The sequence below is a fragment of the Gekko japonicus genome, unplaced genomic scaffold (genome assembly GCF_001447785.1).
Source record: "Gekko japonicus isolate JY-2015 unplaced genomic scaffold, Gekko_japonicus_V1.1 scaffold2, whole genome shotgun sequence".
NCBI lineage: Eukaryota > Metazoa > Chordata > Lepidosauria > Squamata > Gekkonidae > Gekko > Gekko japonicus.
The window spans coordinates 2,242,911-2,257,808 of record NW_015175358.1 but is presented as its reverse complement, the minus strand read 5'-3'; the positions used below and the strand labels follow the sequence as shown (position 1 = coordinate 2,257,808).

The following is a 14,898-nucleotide window of genomic DNA, read 5'->3' as shown; positions in this document are numbered from 1 at the left end:
GGAGTCGGACTCGGCCGGGACCATGATCTGAGCCGGGGGCAAGAGGGGGCCGAGAGCCCGCCGCAGAGGGGGCAGGCGCCGGAAGATGAGCGACGCAGGTAAGGGGCAACGCCGATGGAGACCGGGCGGGCGGGGGGGAGAGATGGGGAGCCGGGCGGGGGGCGGCCGAGGGAGACCGAGCCCGGCAGAAAGTCCCGCGCGCGGAGCGGCGCGTCGGCAAAGTCCGCTGAGTTGTCGTCCTGCGACCGTGGCTGAGGGATCCTTTGCCCTCCCCCCATTGCATCTAAGCAGGGGAAGGGGCCCCTCGCGGCGTCATCCTAAACGGACTTACGCCCTTCGAAGCGCGTGGAGTTCCCTGTACTTGGAAGGGTGTTAACTGCTTGGGATTGCACACCACAGATGTATGGACGTAAAGGTGCCCGGCTGGAGCATCGCAAGGGTTCATGGCGTCCAGCATCCTGTTTCCCACAGTGTCTTTCTTTCTTTCTTTCTTTCTTTCTTTCTTTCTTTCTTTCTTTCTTTCTTTCTTTCTTTCTTTCTTTCTTTCTTTCTTTCGAAGGGGGAAGGACGAGGAGGGGAAGCCGACGACGAGACCTCGAGGGCGGCTGAAGTGTCAACTTAACGTTAATTTTATGGCGCCCGTGGGCGTCGTAGGGGGGGGGGGTTCCGCTCCCCTCCCTGGAGCGAGGGCGCCGGGCTGCTGAGGCTGTAGGCGGGCTGGGGGTCCTCAGAAGTTGGCCTGGAGGGAAGTGTGCCAGGAGATGCCCAACTTTCCCTTTTCCCCCGCCCCGCCTGCCCCCTCCGAGGCTGGCACAGCCTGCCCGGAGAGGAGCCAGGCTTTGCGGATCTCTCTGACACTGGCCTGTTTGTTATGCCGCGTCTGTCTCGCTGCAGTTTGTTTGGCGGCCTTCTGTGGGGACACATTCGCGGTTGAGGTTGGTGTGTGTGGGGGGGAGAGGAGATGCCCCTTCACTTTCCCCCTGCCCCTTGGAGGGGAAGGGCTGACTGGCAGGAGAGGAGGCGAATAAGTGATCTGGAGGAAAGCCCAGGTTCCCATTCAAACGGGACCACTTGCCTCCTCCCTTCTGGCAGGCGCAGGGATTTTGCCCCTGTGAGCCACAAATCCACACTCCTATTACCTCTCCGGTTCCGATCACTTTCCTCAGGTGATCATGTCCCTCAGGTAAGACATACCTCCGGCCCTCTCCAGCAGGGGGCCAACAGCATTGTTACTGCCCATCCTTTTTGCAAATGCTTTGTGATGGATCAGCCCCAGATTATACTTGGACATTCCAGGACCTGACAGGGTGAGGTTGGCAGTGGCTGTATCACAACAGAAAGTCCATCTCTCCCCCCCCCCCACACACACACAGCATTTTACTGGTAGGACTGTCAGCAAACAGTGGGCTGGCACAGGAGCCAAGCTCCAGCCTTCAGGGTGGCAGTGCTGCGTTAAGGAGTGATTGTAGCCCTTTCAGTCATTCCAATGAAAGTGGAGTTACAAGGGAAGGTTCAGTGATTCTGAGGTAACTATTTTTACCCTTCAGGCCTTTCTCAGAGCCGTCCTCTTTAACATGTTTGTGTCTGTCTGTCAGTCTGCCTGTCTCTCGTGCATTTTTTTTAATCCTGCCCTCCCTTCCAAAAGAGCTCAGGGCAGTGTATGTATTTCACCGTTCCCTGCCAGAGCTGAGTGTGAGAGAGTGTCACCCCATGCAAAATGCAGGGCAAGAGACTCCACGTGCGAGAGAAAGAGTTGCATCAGAAATACTGCAGTGTGCCGACTAACCAAAACCGAGTAGTAACCCAAGAAGATGTAATAACTCAGACTTGGATGGGCTTCCTCTGTAGCGAACAGAATTGCTCCATCTTGAATGCCCTTGCTTAAGAGAATGCTCACCAGAGGATACTGTTTGGGCTCATTTCAGGACATGTCTGCATTTTGGTTTTCTTTGCTGTAATTGATGCAGGCATTCCTCATGCTTCTGTGGAGTTCCTGAGCTTGTGCTGGGCTACACAATCTGACATGTCAAGTCTTTATGAGACTGCCTGCTGTACCCTCTTTTCCTTTGGAGAGAGCTCTGTAAGCAAGAGAATCTCTTGTTCTGGTGGGGCTTTTGTTCTTCCTGTTGATGCTGTGTTGGCACTTCCTCTTTGGACTTGCTTCCTTCCTTCCCATTCTCCAGCATCCTGGCGGCTTTAGCTAGTACACTGGCTTTCTTGGGCGTTTAATCTCTCTCCAAAACAAGATTTTAAATCTTTCTTCTGTTCTCAAGTGCATAGATGAGGTGGCTACAATGTTTGCACTGAAGGGAGTCCCATTGAACTCCATGGGATTTACCTCTGAGTATGCAGGATTGTATTCAGATGGGTGCCAGACAGCTACAGGATTTAAAGCTTTGACCGTTATAAGAAAAGATTTCTATAAAATGTTGATGGTGAGTTCAAAGGGAGGGTAATAACCAGCACATCAACAACAAATGGCAACACATGAATTACATTACCTCAATTTCATGTAAAAGTTGAACATATGAAGCTTTCTTACTGAGTCAGGCCATAGGTATATCAGGATCAATGTTGTCTACTCATACTGGCAGCAGCTCTCCAGGGTCTCAGGTAAGGGTCTTTCCCATCACTACTACCTGCTCCTTTTGAATAGAGATGCCAGGGATTGAACCTGGGACCCTCTGCATGTTAAGCAGAATCTCTACCACTGAACCATGCCCCCTCCCATTTCTTTAAATCTCAGAAGCGCAAGCATTACTATTCATGGATGGTATCTATACAGGCTGTATAATACACCTGCAGTGTGACTATTAATTTTACCCTCCAGGACAGAAATGATTGAGAAAGACTTTTTCAGAGGTTGTTGTTGTTGTTCAGTCGCACAGTCGAGTCCGACTCTTTGCGACCCCATGGGCCAAGTCCCGCCAGGCCTTCCGGTCTTCCGCCGTCCTCTGAAGTTTGCTCAACTTCATGTTTGTTGCATCTATGACACTGTCTAACCATCTCATCCTTTGCCGTCCCCGTCTTCTTTGACCTTCAATCTTTCCCAGCATCAGGGTCTTCTCCAGTGAGTTCTCCCTTCTCATTTGGTGGCCAAAGTATTTGAGCTTCAGTTTCATTATCTGGCCTTCCAGGGAACAGTCAGGGTTGATTTCTTTGAGGATTAACTGATTTGATCTTCTTGCAGTCCAAGGGACTCTCAAGAGTCTTCTCCAGCACCATAGTTCAAAAGAATCTATTCTTCGGCGCTCGGCCTTCCTTATAGTCCAACTCTCGCAGCCATACATGACTACTGGGAATACCATTGCTTTGACCATGCAGACTTTTGTTGGCAGGGTGATATCTCTACTTTTTATCAGGCAGGGTGATGTCTCTACTTTTTATCATGCTGTTTAGGTTCGCCATCGCTTTCCTCCCAAGGAGCAGGCGTCTTTTAATTTCATGGCTGCAGTCACAGTCTGCGGTGATCTGGGATCCCAGGAACGTGAAGTCTGTCACTACTTCCACAGCTTCCCCTTCTATTTGCCAAGGAGTGATGGGGCCGGATGCCATGATCTTAGTTTTTTTGATGTTGAGCTTCAAGCCCACTTTTGCGCTCTCCTCTTTTACTCTGAGCAAGAGGTTCTTTAGATCCTCTTCACTTTCAGCCATTAGAGTGGTATCATCTGCATATCTGAGGTTGTTGATCTTTTCCCCAGCAATCTTAATTCCCGCTTGTGATTCATCCAGGCCAGCATTTCGCATGATGTACTCTGCATATATATTAAATAAGCAAGGTGACAGTATACATCCTTGTCGTACTCCTTTTCCTATGCTGAACCAATCAGTTGTTCCGTATCCGGTTCTAACTGTCGCTTCTTGGCCCTTATACAGGTTTCTCAAGAGACATGTGAGGTGGTCTGGTACTCCCATCTCTTTAAGGACCTGCCATAGTTTGTTGTGATCCACACAGTCAAAGGCTTTAGCATAGTCAATGAAGCAGAAGTAGATATTTTTCTGGTACTCTCTTGCTTTCTCCATAATCCAGCGAATGTTGGCAATATGATCTCTCGTTCCTCTACCTCTTCGAAACCCAGCTTGTACTTCTGGTAGTTCTCTATCCACGTACTGTTGAAGCCTAGCTTGTAGGATCTTGAGCATGACCTTGCTAGCGTGTGATATGAGTGCAATTGTGCGATAGTTTGAACATTCCTTGGCATTGCCCTTCTTTGGGATTGGAATGTATACTGATCTTTTCCAATCCTGTGGCCACTGTTGCGTTTTCCAAATTTGCTGGCAAATGGAGTGCAGCACTTTAACAGCATCATCTTCTAAGACTTTGAATAGCTCAGCTGGGATACCATCACCTCCACTAGCTTTGTTGTTAGCAATGCTTTCTAAGGCCCATTTAACTTCACATTCCAGGATGTCTGGCTCGAGGTCAGTGATTATACCGTCGTGGTTGTCAAGGACATCGAGGTCTTTCTTGTATAGTTCTTCTGTGTATTCTTGCCATCTTTTCCTAATCTCTTCTGCTTCTGTTAGGTCCCTACCGTTTTTGTCCTTTATCATGGCCAGCTTTGCATGGAACGCTCCCTTGATTTCTCCAATTTTCTTGAAGAGATCTCTAGTCCTTCCCATTCTATTGTTTTCTTCTATTACTTTGCACTGTTCATTCAGGAAGGCCTCCTTATCTCTCCTTGCTGTTCTCTGGAAATCTGCGTTCAGTTGGGTAAATCTTTCCTTTTCGCCTTTGCCTTTCGCTTTCCTTCTTTCCTCTGCTATTTGTACCAGTATTTTTCACAGCCACTTTGCTTTCTTGCATTTCTTTTCCTTTGGGATGGTGCTCATTGCTGCCTCCTGTACAATGTCACGAACCTCTGTCCATAGTTCTTCAGGCACTCTATCTATCAAATCTAGACCCTTGAATCTATTCTTCACCTCTACTGTATATTTATCAGGGATGCGATCTAGGTCAAACCTGAATGGCCTAGTGGTTTTCCCAATTTTTTTCAGTTTAAGTCTGAATTTTGCAATGAGTAGCTCATGATCTGAGCCACAGTCAGCTCCAGGTCTTGTTTTTACTGACTGGATAGAGCTTCTCCATCTTTGACTGCAAATTATATAGTCAGTCTGATTTCGGTGTTGCCCATCCGGTGATGTCCATGTGTAGAGTCGCCTCTTAGGTTTTTGGAAAAGGGTGTTCGCCATGACCAGTGTGTTCTCTTGACAAAACTCTGTTAACCTTTGCCCTGCTTCATTTTGCTTTCCAAGGCCAAACTTGCCTGTTATTCCAGTTACCTTTTGACTTCCTACTTCAGCATTCCAGTCCCCTATGATGATGAGGACATCATTTTTGGGTGTTAGTTCTAGGAGGTGTTGTAGGTCTTCATAGAACCGGTCCACTTCAGCCTCTTCTGCATCAGTGGTTGGGGCATAGACTTGGATTACCGTGATGTTGAATGGTTTGCCTTGGAGGTACTGACCTCCTGAACTTCTTATCCTCTGCTGGGGTGTGAGAATGCACTGAAGGCCCACTGATTATGGTTAGACTCTGACTGTGGAGATCCATGCTGAAATTTCTGCTGCACCATGAAGTTCCCTGGTTTACCTTGGGCCAGTCACTATCAGTCAATCTAAACTACCTCACAGGGCTGTTGTGAAGATAAAATTGGGGGACACACAGTGTACGCTACCCTGAATTCCTTGGAGAATGGGCAGGAAACGTTGAATAAATATCATTGCTCTTTCAAGCAATTTGATATATAGTTTTCCGAAGCTCTCCTCTTGTTCCCTACCTCCCTTCCAAGAAAAAAAAGGTGCTGTCTGATTGACATCATTTTAATAGTTTGCTCAGCAGCCAATGAGAATCATGAACTGGCAAATGGATGTGTTTCACCTGGGACAAGCCTCTTTGGCAGGAAGATGAGCTAACTCTTCTGGCTGAACAGCGACCCTGTCAGGCACATTTCTGCCAAGTTGGTCTCTCCCTTTACTGCCCTTCCCACTTTCCTCTGCATGGGAAAGTGAAACCAGGCAGCAAATTACAAAAACAAACCATCAATTTATAAGCTTTCCAGTCACTCCCAACAGTTGGAAACACTGTTTGGATTTGGAGCCACAGTATTTGGAAATATAATAGAGTCATAAAGTTGGAAGGGCCATCTAGTCCAACCCCCTGCTCAATGCAGGATCAGCCTGAAGCAATGAATGTTGATCAGTTTACCTCTTGACTAGTAAATTTCCAAGCTGCAAATTCCTATTCATCATCCTGCTTAGATATGCAGGGGTACCATTTAGAGAGGGCAGTAGAGCATCACCACCTCCTTTCTTGTGTTTTATATGGCATGTGTTCCTTGGGAACACTTGTCTCTCTGAACAACTCAATGGTTGTACATTTGTCAAGGTAAAGGTAAAGGTTCCCTTGCTCGAAAGCCAGTCGAATCCGACTCTAGGGTTGCGGTGCTCACCTCCGTTTCAAAGCCGAAGAGCCAGCGCTGTCCGAAGACGTTTCTGTGGTCATGTGGCCAGCATGACTAAACACCAAGGTGCAGGCAACACTGTTACAAATGTACATTTGTACATTTGTGCAATTAAATGGGCCAAAGTACAAACCGTGTGTCCTTCTCCTCCCACAACTTTAACCGGGGGGGGGGGGTGTCTATCCAGGATTTGAGTTTTTTTTTAAATCCTTTCCCCTGCCCTCTCTCTCCTGGTTGAAAATAGTGAAACATAACCAGAAGCAACATCTGCTTTATGAAAGGACCGATGTCAAATCAAGAGTAGAGGTGACTGAGGGAAAACTACCTCAGCAGGGGGACTAAATTAGGAGGGGCTGAATAAAGTTAATATGCTTGTAGGAAAGTACAATAAAGGAGCTGTGGTGGCTCAGTGGTTAAGACGCTGAACTGCAGGCTGGAAGGTCGATAGTTCAGCAGTTTGAGACCCGGGTGCCGCATGACGGAGTGAGCTCCCGTCTCTGGTTCCAGCTCCTGCCAACCTAGCAGTTCAAAAGCAAGAAATTGCAAGTAGATAAATAGGTACTGCTTGGTGGAAAGGTAATAGCATTTCGTGCACCTCGGCGTCTAGTCACGCTAGCCACATGACTACAGAAATGTCTTCGGACAGCGCTGGCTCCTCGGCTTGGAAATGGAGATGAGCACCACAACCCTAGAGTCGGATTTGACTGGCTTTCGAGCAAGGGAGACCTTTACCTTTACCTTTAACTTACAATAAAGCAGACAGCTTCCACTATAATTTGTATGATTGTCTGGGCACAAGGATCATGGTAGCTTCCGGCTAATGTTGAGGTGGGGGTCATGTGCACCTGCTAGAGTTGCCAGGTCCTACCTGGCTGCTGGTGGGGGGATCCTGCTTCATCTCTGGGATCATCAGGCATGTGCACTTTGCATTACAATGACATCACCCAGAAGTGACATCATCGCATTGGGACGTCGGGGGTGCCCCTTTAGTATTTGGGCAAAACTCTGGGGGTTTTGCCCTCAAAATCATAGTTTGTCCAAAAACTAAAGTGGCACCCGCCAACATCCCCAAGCGATGATGTCACTTCCGGGTGATGGCATCATGACAGGGGCGTCACAGGGTGACTTGCCTGTTTGGGGGTGGGGCTTCCCCCGCTGACCTCCTGGCTGGCAGTGGCCTGGAGTCCCAGAAATCGGGGAAAACCCCGCCTGGACCGTGGTCTGGCAACCCTAGCACCTGCTGCTATGCACAGGCTTTGGCTTTCATTAGATGGTGGGAAATGCTTCTCCGGGTGGGTGGGTGAGTTAAATTCGGTGGAACTTCCTCCCATCTATGTGTTCATAGAGGTGCAGCCTCAGCAATCCTTAGAAAGATCACAGAAAACAGAATAGATTAGAACTGAAGTCCTTTTACATTTTAGTACTTCCTCATAAATTGATGAAACATGACTGCCAAAAAAAACTGTACTGGGGTATATACATTTTCCCAGCACTGTTTGTCTCACGTTATATTATTGAATTACATTTATGGGTGATAAAGAAAATACATAGTAAATGTTCTGATCTATTGATCTGGCCTCTCAAAAGCCCTAGGTTATTCATTTCTCTTAAGGGAAAATTGATTTAAATAACTACATTATGGCACATTTTCGCTCTGCCAAATGGCTTCTGCTCTGCCGTTTCTGCCTAAATTTCAAGGAAATCTCTAGTGACTTGCAATTACATATAGTACTTTTTTTTTTTTAAGGAAAAGCCTGGTTGTTACTTTAATGAGCATTTAAGACAAAGTAGGCAATAAAATAAACTCAGGTGTTGACTCAAAGGATCTTTTTAACATTAACAGCCATTTTTTAAAAAGCTTTTGTGAGCAACCAAAGTTTATACTTGAATAAATCGGTTCATCTTTAAGATGCCACCAGACACCTCTTTATTTTCCCGTCATTCGTATAGTTATTTTAATCATTGCTCAAATACCTGTTTGTTTTTTGGTCATGGAACGTGTCATCAAGTCACAGCTGATTTGTGGCAACCCCGTAGGGTTTACAAGGCAAGATAGGAACATAGGTGTTTTGCCATGGCCTGCCTCTGCATAGCAACCCTGAACTTCCTTGATGGTCTCCCATCCAACCAGTGCCAACCCTGCTTAGCTTCTGAGGTCTGATGAGATTGGGCTGTCTGGAGCATCCTGCTGTCAAGTGGCAACTGACTTATGACAACCCTATGAAGTTCAGCCCCAAGTGATCAGCTGAGATGGTTTGCCACTGTCTTCCTCTGCATAACAACCCTAGCCTTCTTGATGGCTTCCCATCCAAGTATTGACCACGGCCAACCCTGCTTAGCTTCCAAGTTTGGGCAAGCTCAGGCTATGCTGGGCCTATTAGGTTTATGTTTACTTTTACCCTCTACATTTATGAGTTTATGCCATGTTTGTATGTTAACTTTCTCCATTTGGTAAACTCAAGTGCTGGGAGGAGGGGTGTGTGTCTACAACTGTCTTTGTCAGCTCACCACTGGAAGGACATTATTTATAGCATTATATGGAATATAACTCAATGAATTTAGTAGGACTTGTACAAAAACATGCTTAGGATTATGCACTGCGTTTCTGATGAGAACCCTCAACTTCTGATAAGCCTGTCTGTCTTGCTGCTTTTCAAGCTTGTCTGAAACCCAGTGGGCTGAGCTGAGCTCCTATCCCCTTATTCAGCTCAGCATTGGGCTGGAGGGCAGGGGCTTCTCCCCACAGACCCACTGGGCCTAGAAAGATCCAGGCTTCATCAGTGACAAGCCCCTAACCCCTCCATCTGAGAGAGAGGCAGGTGGCTACAAATGAACCAAAATTACCAAAAAAATCCCAAACTAACCCTGAGAGAATTTGGGAGTTCCTTCTCAAAGTGGAAAGCACCCTACAAAAAAAAGTGAAACACAGAGGGTATGAAATCCATCTGATCTTGAAATTATTTATTGTTTCATCCTGGGATTCTGTTGATGACAGCTCAGATGGTTTATAACATCAGCAGAACTTCCTTTTCTGGAATTATTTCCTTGTAAATCACTCCAGGCCATCAGTTTAACAGTCTCTATAACATATGGGAAGCAGGTCACAAAGCACATGCTCCAGATTTATCTAAATTCTGAAAAATGTTAATATGGCTTATCTCTACAGCCTATTAAACTGTGCTTTATAGGCTGGTTAAGATAGCCTGAGGAGTAGAAATTAGCATACGTAGACTTCATCCCAGCACAACACTTCCAAACGGAGTTAAAATTAATGAGGATAAAGATTCTTTTATTTTACGGTAGTCAGTAACAGTGGATCTCCAAAGTGTTGGTCTCCGTTTTATTGGAACACTAAGGAATCCAGTGCCATGGAACAGTCTTTCTTATATTAGGCACAGTTCTACTTTGTTTTACTAAGACCCATCTGCATTCATCTGGATTGTGTCCATGTGCCTTAATTCAGGGGCCCTTTGGTATATAACATGCCATGGACCCCTCAGAGGAGCAAAAGCTTTCTCTTCCACTTAAATGTCAGGGACAGCTTGATGTGTGTTGTCTCTGATATTGACTTAAACACATAAAATAGTTGGTAAACTTATTAAAGTTGGGCACGGGGCCATCTGAGTGAAGTTGCGGTCCCATTCTAGGGCTTAAAAGTGTTTATCTGGGAGATGCAGGTTTGAATCTTCACACTCTCATGCAAGTTTGCTGGGGCCAGTCACTCTCTCTGAGCCTAACCTACCTGTGGTTGTTGTGAGGAGAAAATGAAGGCGTGGAGAATGCATAAAATGGGATTTCGTTTTGAGTAAATCTGCTAAGGATTGCTCCCTAAGAAATTGTTTTTTAGAAGCAATGGTTTCAAAGGGTTTTCTGGAATTTCCAGAAGCTTGCAGTTCTGAAAGAGCAGTTTCTGTCAAGAGCTCTCTCAGCCCCACCTACCTCACAGGGTGTCTGTTGTGGGGAGGGGAAGGGAAAGGAGTTTGTAAGCCACTCTGAGACTTCGAGTGAAGGGCGGGGTATAAATCCAGTCTCCTCCTCCTCCTCCTTTTTCATGCCTGCCCACCAGTCAGGGCTGCAGCCAGTGGGGGCACTGACGGCCCCTTTGAATTTGTGGCACCCCCCAATGCCCCCCCAACCTTCCCCCAGTTCTGGGGGAAACCGCAAATGTCCTCTGTCAGCCTGACCCCCTGAGGTGGTTTCCCCCCGCAGGACTTTGGCTTTTGCTCACCTCCTGGCGCCTCCTGAAAACCAGAGCTACAGGCTCCAACAATTGCAGAGCTGCTGCTGCTGGGGGATTTTTGAGTCCTCTCTACTCTCTCTTCCCTCCCACAGACTTGAGGAAAGAAGCAGCTTTGCAAGCTCCACCTTGGTGTACAGAGCTTCTTGGCGTTTTGTAAGGAGCCACAATAAAGTGCTCAGTAGGTTTTTATTCTTGGTAATCTAATTTGATTTTAATTAATTTTAATTCAATTAGCCTGCCACAGCACCTCCCCCCAAAAAAACAAATTCCTGGCTATGGTGATGCCACCAGTACTGGATCTTCCCTTGCAATGGGCAACCATAAGAGGGTGTTGGGTGGGTTGTAGGCTGCACTCTCAGTTGAGGCCTGCATGGTACGATTTAGATTGAAAGGAGACCTAAATGGGATTTTCGTGGGACAACTCAGCTGCTCTGACCATGCGTGTTCCTGTCAAGATTGGGCTGGTGGGCCAGGCAGGGCACGGGAGTCCAAAACACAGTCCGAGGTCAAGGTACCAGAGAAGACAGAGTAAAGGGAGCAAAGTCCAAAACACCAAATCAAAACGTAGCCTAGGGTTACCAGAGGTTGTATTAAAGAGTTCAGAAGCTGAAAGCCGTTCGTCAGAAGTCAGGGTACACAGTCCGTAGTCAGGGAGCCGGAGAGAAACAACGTCATGCAAACCAGAGCCAGGAGCCAGGAAGTCAGTACGAAAATCAGGAGACAGGAACGCAGGGTCTGGGGTGCAGCGAGTCGTCCAAGAGACTAGTTGCCAGCACGGATTGTGGATCTGAGAGAGCCGCCTAAAGAGCCCGTTCCGCTTGTTAGCCAATTACTGGCCATTAACAGGGTCCTGGCTTTGGTCAGTACTCTGGGCTTAGAGGACGTCGACCTCGCATGCGCGCCTCCTTTCGCCGGGTTGCCATGTCCTGTCACCTTTGCTCTCGCAAACGAGCCACCGGTGGAGGGGAATCAGGAGGCGTGGTGTTTGTGCTCGGCTCTGCCGGCTTGGCTCCAGGTGCAAACGCTCCTGTTGACTGGTGCTTATCCTCCTCAGGACTTAGGTCTGGTGATTCAAGGGGTGCAGGGAACTCAACCTCGGAAATTGAGGGTGCAGAATCCCCTGGGTCAGGGTCCTTGGGGTCGGGCTGCACGGCGAGCATGACAGTTCCCCTCTTCTGCCCTTCCACATGGCTGCATTCCCAGGAGAGAATCATTGGTTTGTGTGGCTCTTCCTTGTACATTTGTGCAAAGTTGCAGCAGGGATTTGCACAACTGACCTACTACCACACAGGTAGGAAGGAGAGATCAGGGTCGTGCAGAGTCACAAGTCCTCAGACAAAGATTCCCTGTGAGCATTTTTTCTCCCTCCAAAAGCTGAGGGTTTGCATCTTATTGAGTTGCAGACAAATGACAGGAAAGATGGTTCAAGTTGTGGGCAAAAGCCCTGCTGGAGTTGTGATGAGCTTGCAGTCAGCTAATGCCTTGCTGTCTATGATCATGGAGTTTGGGGTTGTGGCTCGGAGGTACAGCACCTGCTTTGCAGGCAGAGGGTCCCAGGTTGAATTCCTGGCATCTCCAGTTAAATTATCTTAGGTAGCAGGTGTTTTGGGAAAGATCTGTTTCAGCCTGAGGCCTCAGAGAGCTGACGCCAATAGACCAGTACTGAGCTAGATGGACTAATATTCCTCCATCTGTTCAGATATGGAGCTACCATTGCCACTTTTGTGTAAAAGCAGCATTTACTTACTTGATTTATTTATATACTGCTTCACAACAGTATGGTTCTTGAGGGTGTGTTCAAAACAAAGCCACAATCAATGAAACCAAACAACAGTATTAAAACAAGGAAACAGCAGCACTGGTTGTTGTTTTTTTTTAAAAAACTTCACAATAGCAGCAGATAAAAACAGTAACAAAGATTAGATTTAGTAGCAGTAAATATTTAAGCAGAAGAATCACAAAGGAGAACCACTGAAGTCAGCACAGGGCCAGTGAAACCAAGAAGCAGAGCTAGACACATTGCAGGCAGAGAGACACAATACGTGTAACACGAGTCAGGTCATGGGTATCCAGCCTAACTTGTAGCCACATGCATGATCAGGGGGATTCACCTTCAGAGTGTTCCATTGCTTTATTTGGCTCAGTAGCGGGGTGGGGGGAATGGAGGGGCTCCAGGCTTCCCCCTCATGCCATTTGTCCATCAGAAACTGCTGTGGAGGGTTACCCGACTGGCATCACACATCTCTGTGTATTGGTCTTGTATTAAGCCAAATCACTTGAGAGAACAAGAATGTTTTTACCTAGCAATGAAGATTAAACCATGGTGGTGCCAGACATATGTAATAGAAGCTATGGAGTTTCATGAACGAGGTGCCAGCACAGGAAAAGCCCCATCCCACAGGATAATCTGCCTCACTTCAGTAGGCATCATCAACAGGGCTTCTGATGTCAGTCTTAATGTTTGGGCAGCTTCACCTGGGAGAAGACAATCCCTGAGGTACCGTTTCATACACTTCCTTCTAGTAGATTTCAGATACAATTGATCAACAGGGACATAGGCTCAGATGATGCCTGGATACTCAGGGTCCACACATTAATGGAGACTGGGGTATCATTGCATGATAGCGATCATTCACCTCCACACAGGAAAATCCATGTGCAAAGGACTGCTGTAGCACAATAGTAGTATGTGTGGATGCATCCTGGCTGTCCAGTGTCAACTCTCCAAGTGATGGAGACAGCCAGTGGCTAGTATCCAAAAAGCTTTGGGCTTCTGTAAGACCAGTGTTTTGACCCTTTTTGATTTTCCAAGTAGCCTTTTCCACCACTTTGACAACTGCCCTGGTGTTCCCTTGGATCTTGAAAGTGCCATAGGCTATAGTGGGAAAAGGGGGACCATAGATGTGAAACTATGTTCACATATGACTCAGACCACTGGTCCATTGAGCAAAGGAGTCTCTGCTCTGACAGGCTGTGCCATTCTAAGCAGACCTACGCCTTTTAAGTCTGTTGAAGTCAATAGGCTTAGAAGGGTATAAATATGCTTGGGATGGCACTGCAAGCCTTGTACCAATATCTTTCCTGGCGTGCAAACTGGGGATGCCTGAGATTGAACCTGCAACCTTTTGGGTGCAGAGTATGTACTTTACCACTGAGCCAACAACCGCACAAATCGCACGAAGCTGCGGGGCAAAATGCGGTTGCGCAGCAGCTTGTGTGAAATTGACACGTACCATCGGGCCAAAGAGAAGAGTGAGCGCGTAGCAGCGCTTGTGGGAAATCACCCTCAGTCTGACACTCTGAGCCAGGGGTGTCGAACTCATTTGGCATGAGGGCCAGATCCAACATAAATGAGACCTCGTTGGGCCGGGCCATGTGTGTCATAAAATGTAATGCCAGGTAGTGGAGATATAATCTTTATAAAGGACACAAGCACAAAGGTGTTTGGTTTTTTTTACTTAAAATAAAAAACATGCTTAAAACATTAGCACTCTTGCAATATTTTGTTTATTTAACAGTGTCTGATAACTGACACCTCTTGCTCTGAAGTATTGCATCAAAATGTCTGTGCTGGTGCAATCTTGAGTATGCTGTTCAGGTATGTATCTGTAAACTGCAAACCTATGATGAAGCAGCAGCAGCAGGAGAACTGGAAGAAGAAGCAGAAGACAGCCAGTTCTACTGCAGGTCTGATGGAAGCCCTTCGGGGGCCTAATCTGGCCCCCAGGCTGCATGTTTGACACTCCTGCTCTAAACCCTGCATCACATTGTAATATAGGAGGGCAAAATAAATGTGTCAGCTTCACACAGGAATTTAAAAATCTACCCATACAACTTTCATCTTTCTCAAAAGTTGTTGCCAACCTTAGAGAGCATTCCATGAGAACTCCTTTGAGGTTCTGAAAGTGCGACGTAGAGGGTTTTGTGGAAAGGGATGTAGCCCTGCTGGAACCTAATCTCACCCAGATGAAAGGGGACAAGCAGAGGAAGAAGAAGAGGCCAGGGAGGAAACCTCAAACAATAAGGGGAGGAGAAGCACAAGAAACTGTCTGATCCCAGAAAAAAGTTTTCTTTGGGTACAGAGTGTTTTTCTCTCCCCCTCCCCCCGGTTCAATGACACAGATCTTGAAACAAACAGGCATGTTTACCATTTTAGAAACCTGTACACTACACATGACATAATGTTGCTTTTGT

The 14,898-nt window shown here is 47.0% G+C and overlaps 1 protein-coding gene across 1 annotated transcript in view; it reads left to right on the top strand.

Annotated features, from left to right (window-relative positions):
* Nucleotides 1-24: 24 nt before the first annotated feature.
* FGD5 (FYVE, RhoGEF and PH domain containing 5) overlaps nt 25-14,898 on the top strand; it is a 226,640-nt gene continuing 211,766 nt past the window's right edge. Inside the window, exon 1 of the mRNA XM_015425259.1 lies at nt 25-98. Within this exon, the coding sequence (XP_015280745.1) occupies nt 86-98 (13 nt within the window). The 5' untranslated portion in view covers nt 25-85. The remainder of the gene's footprint in view (nt 99-14,898) is intronic.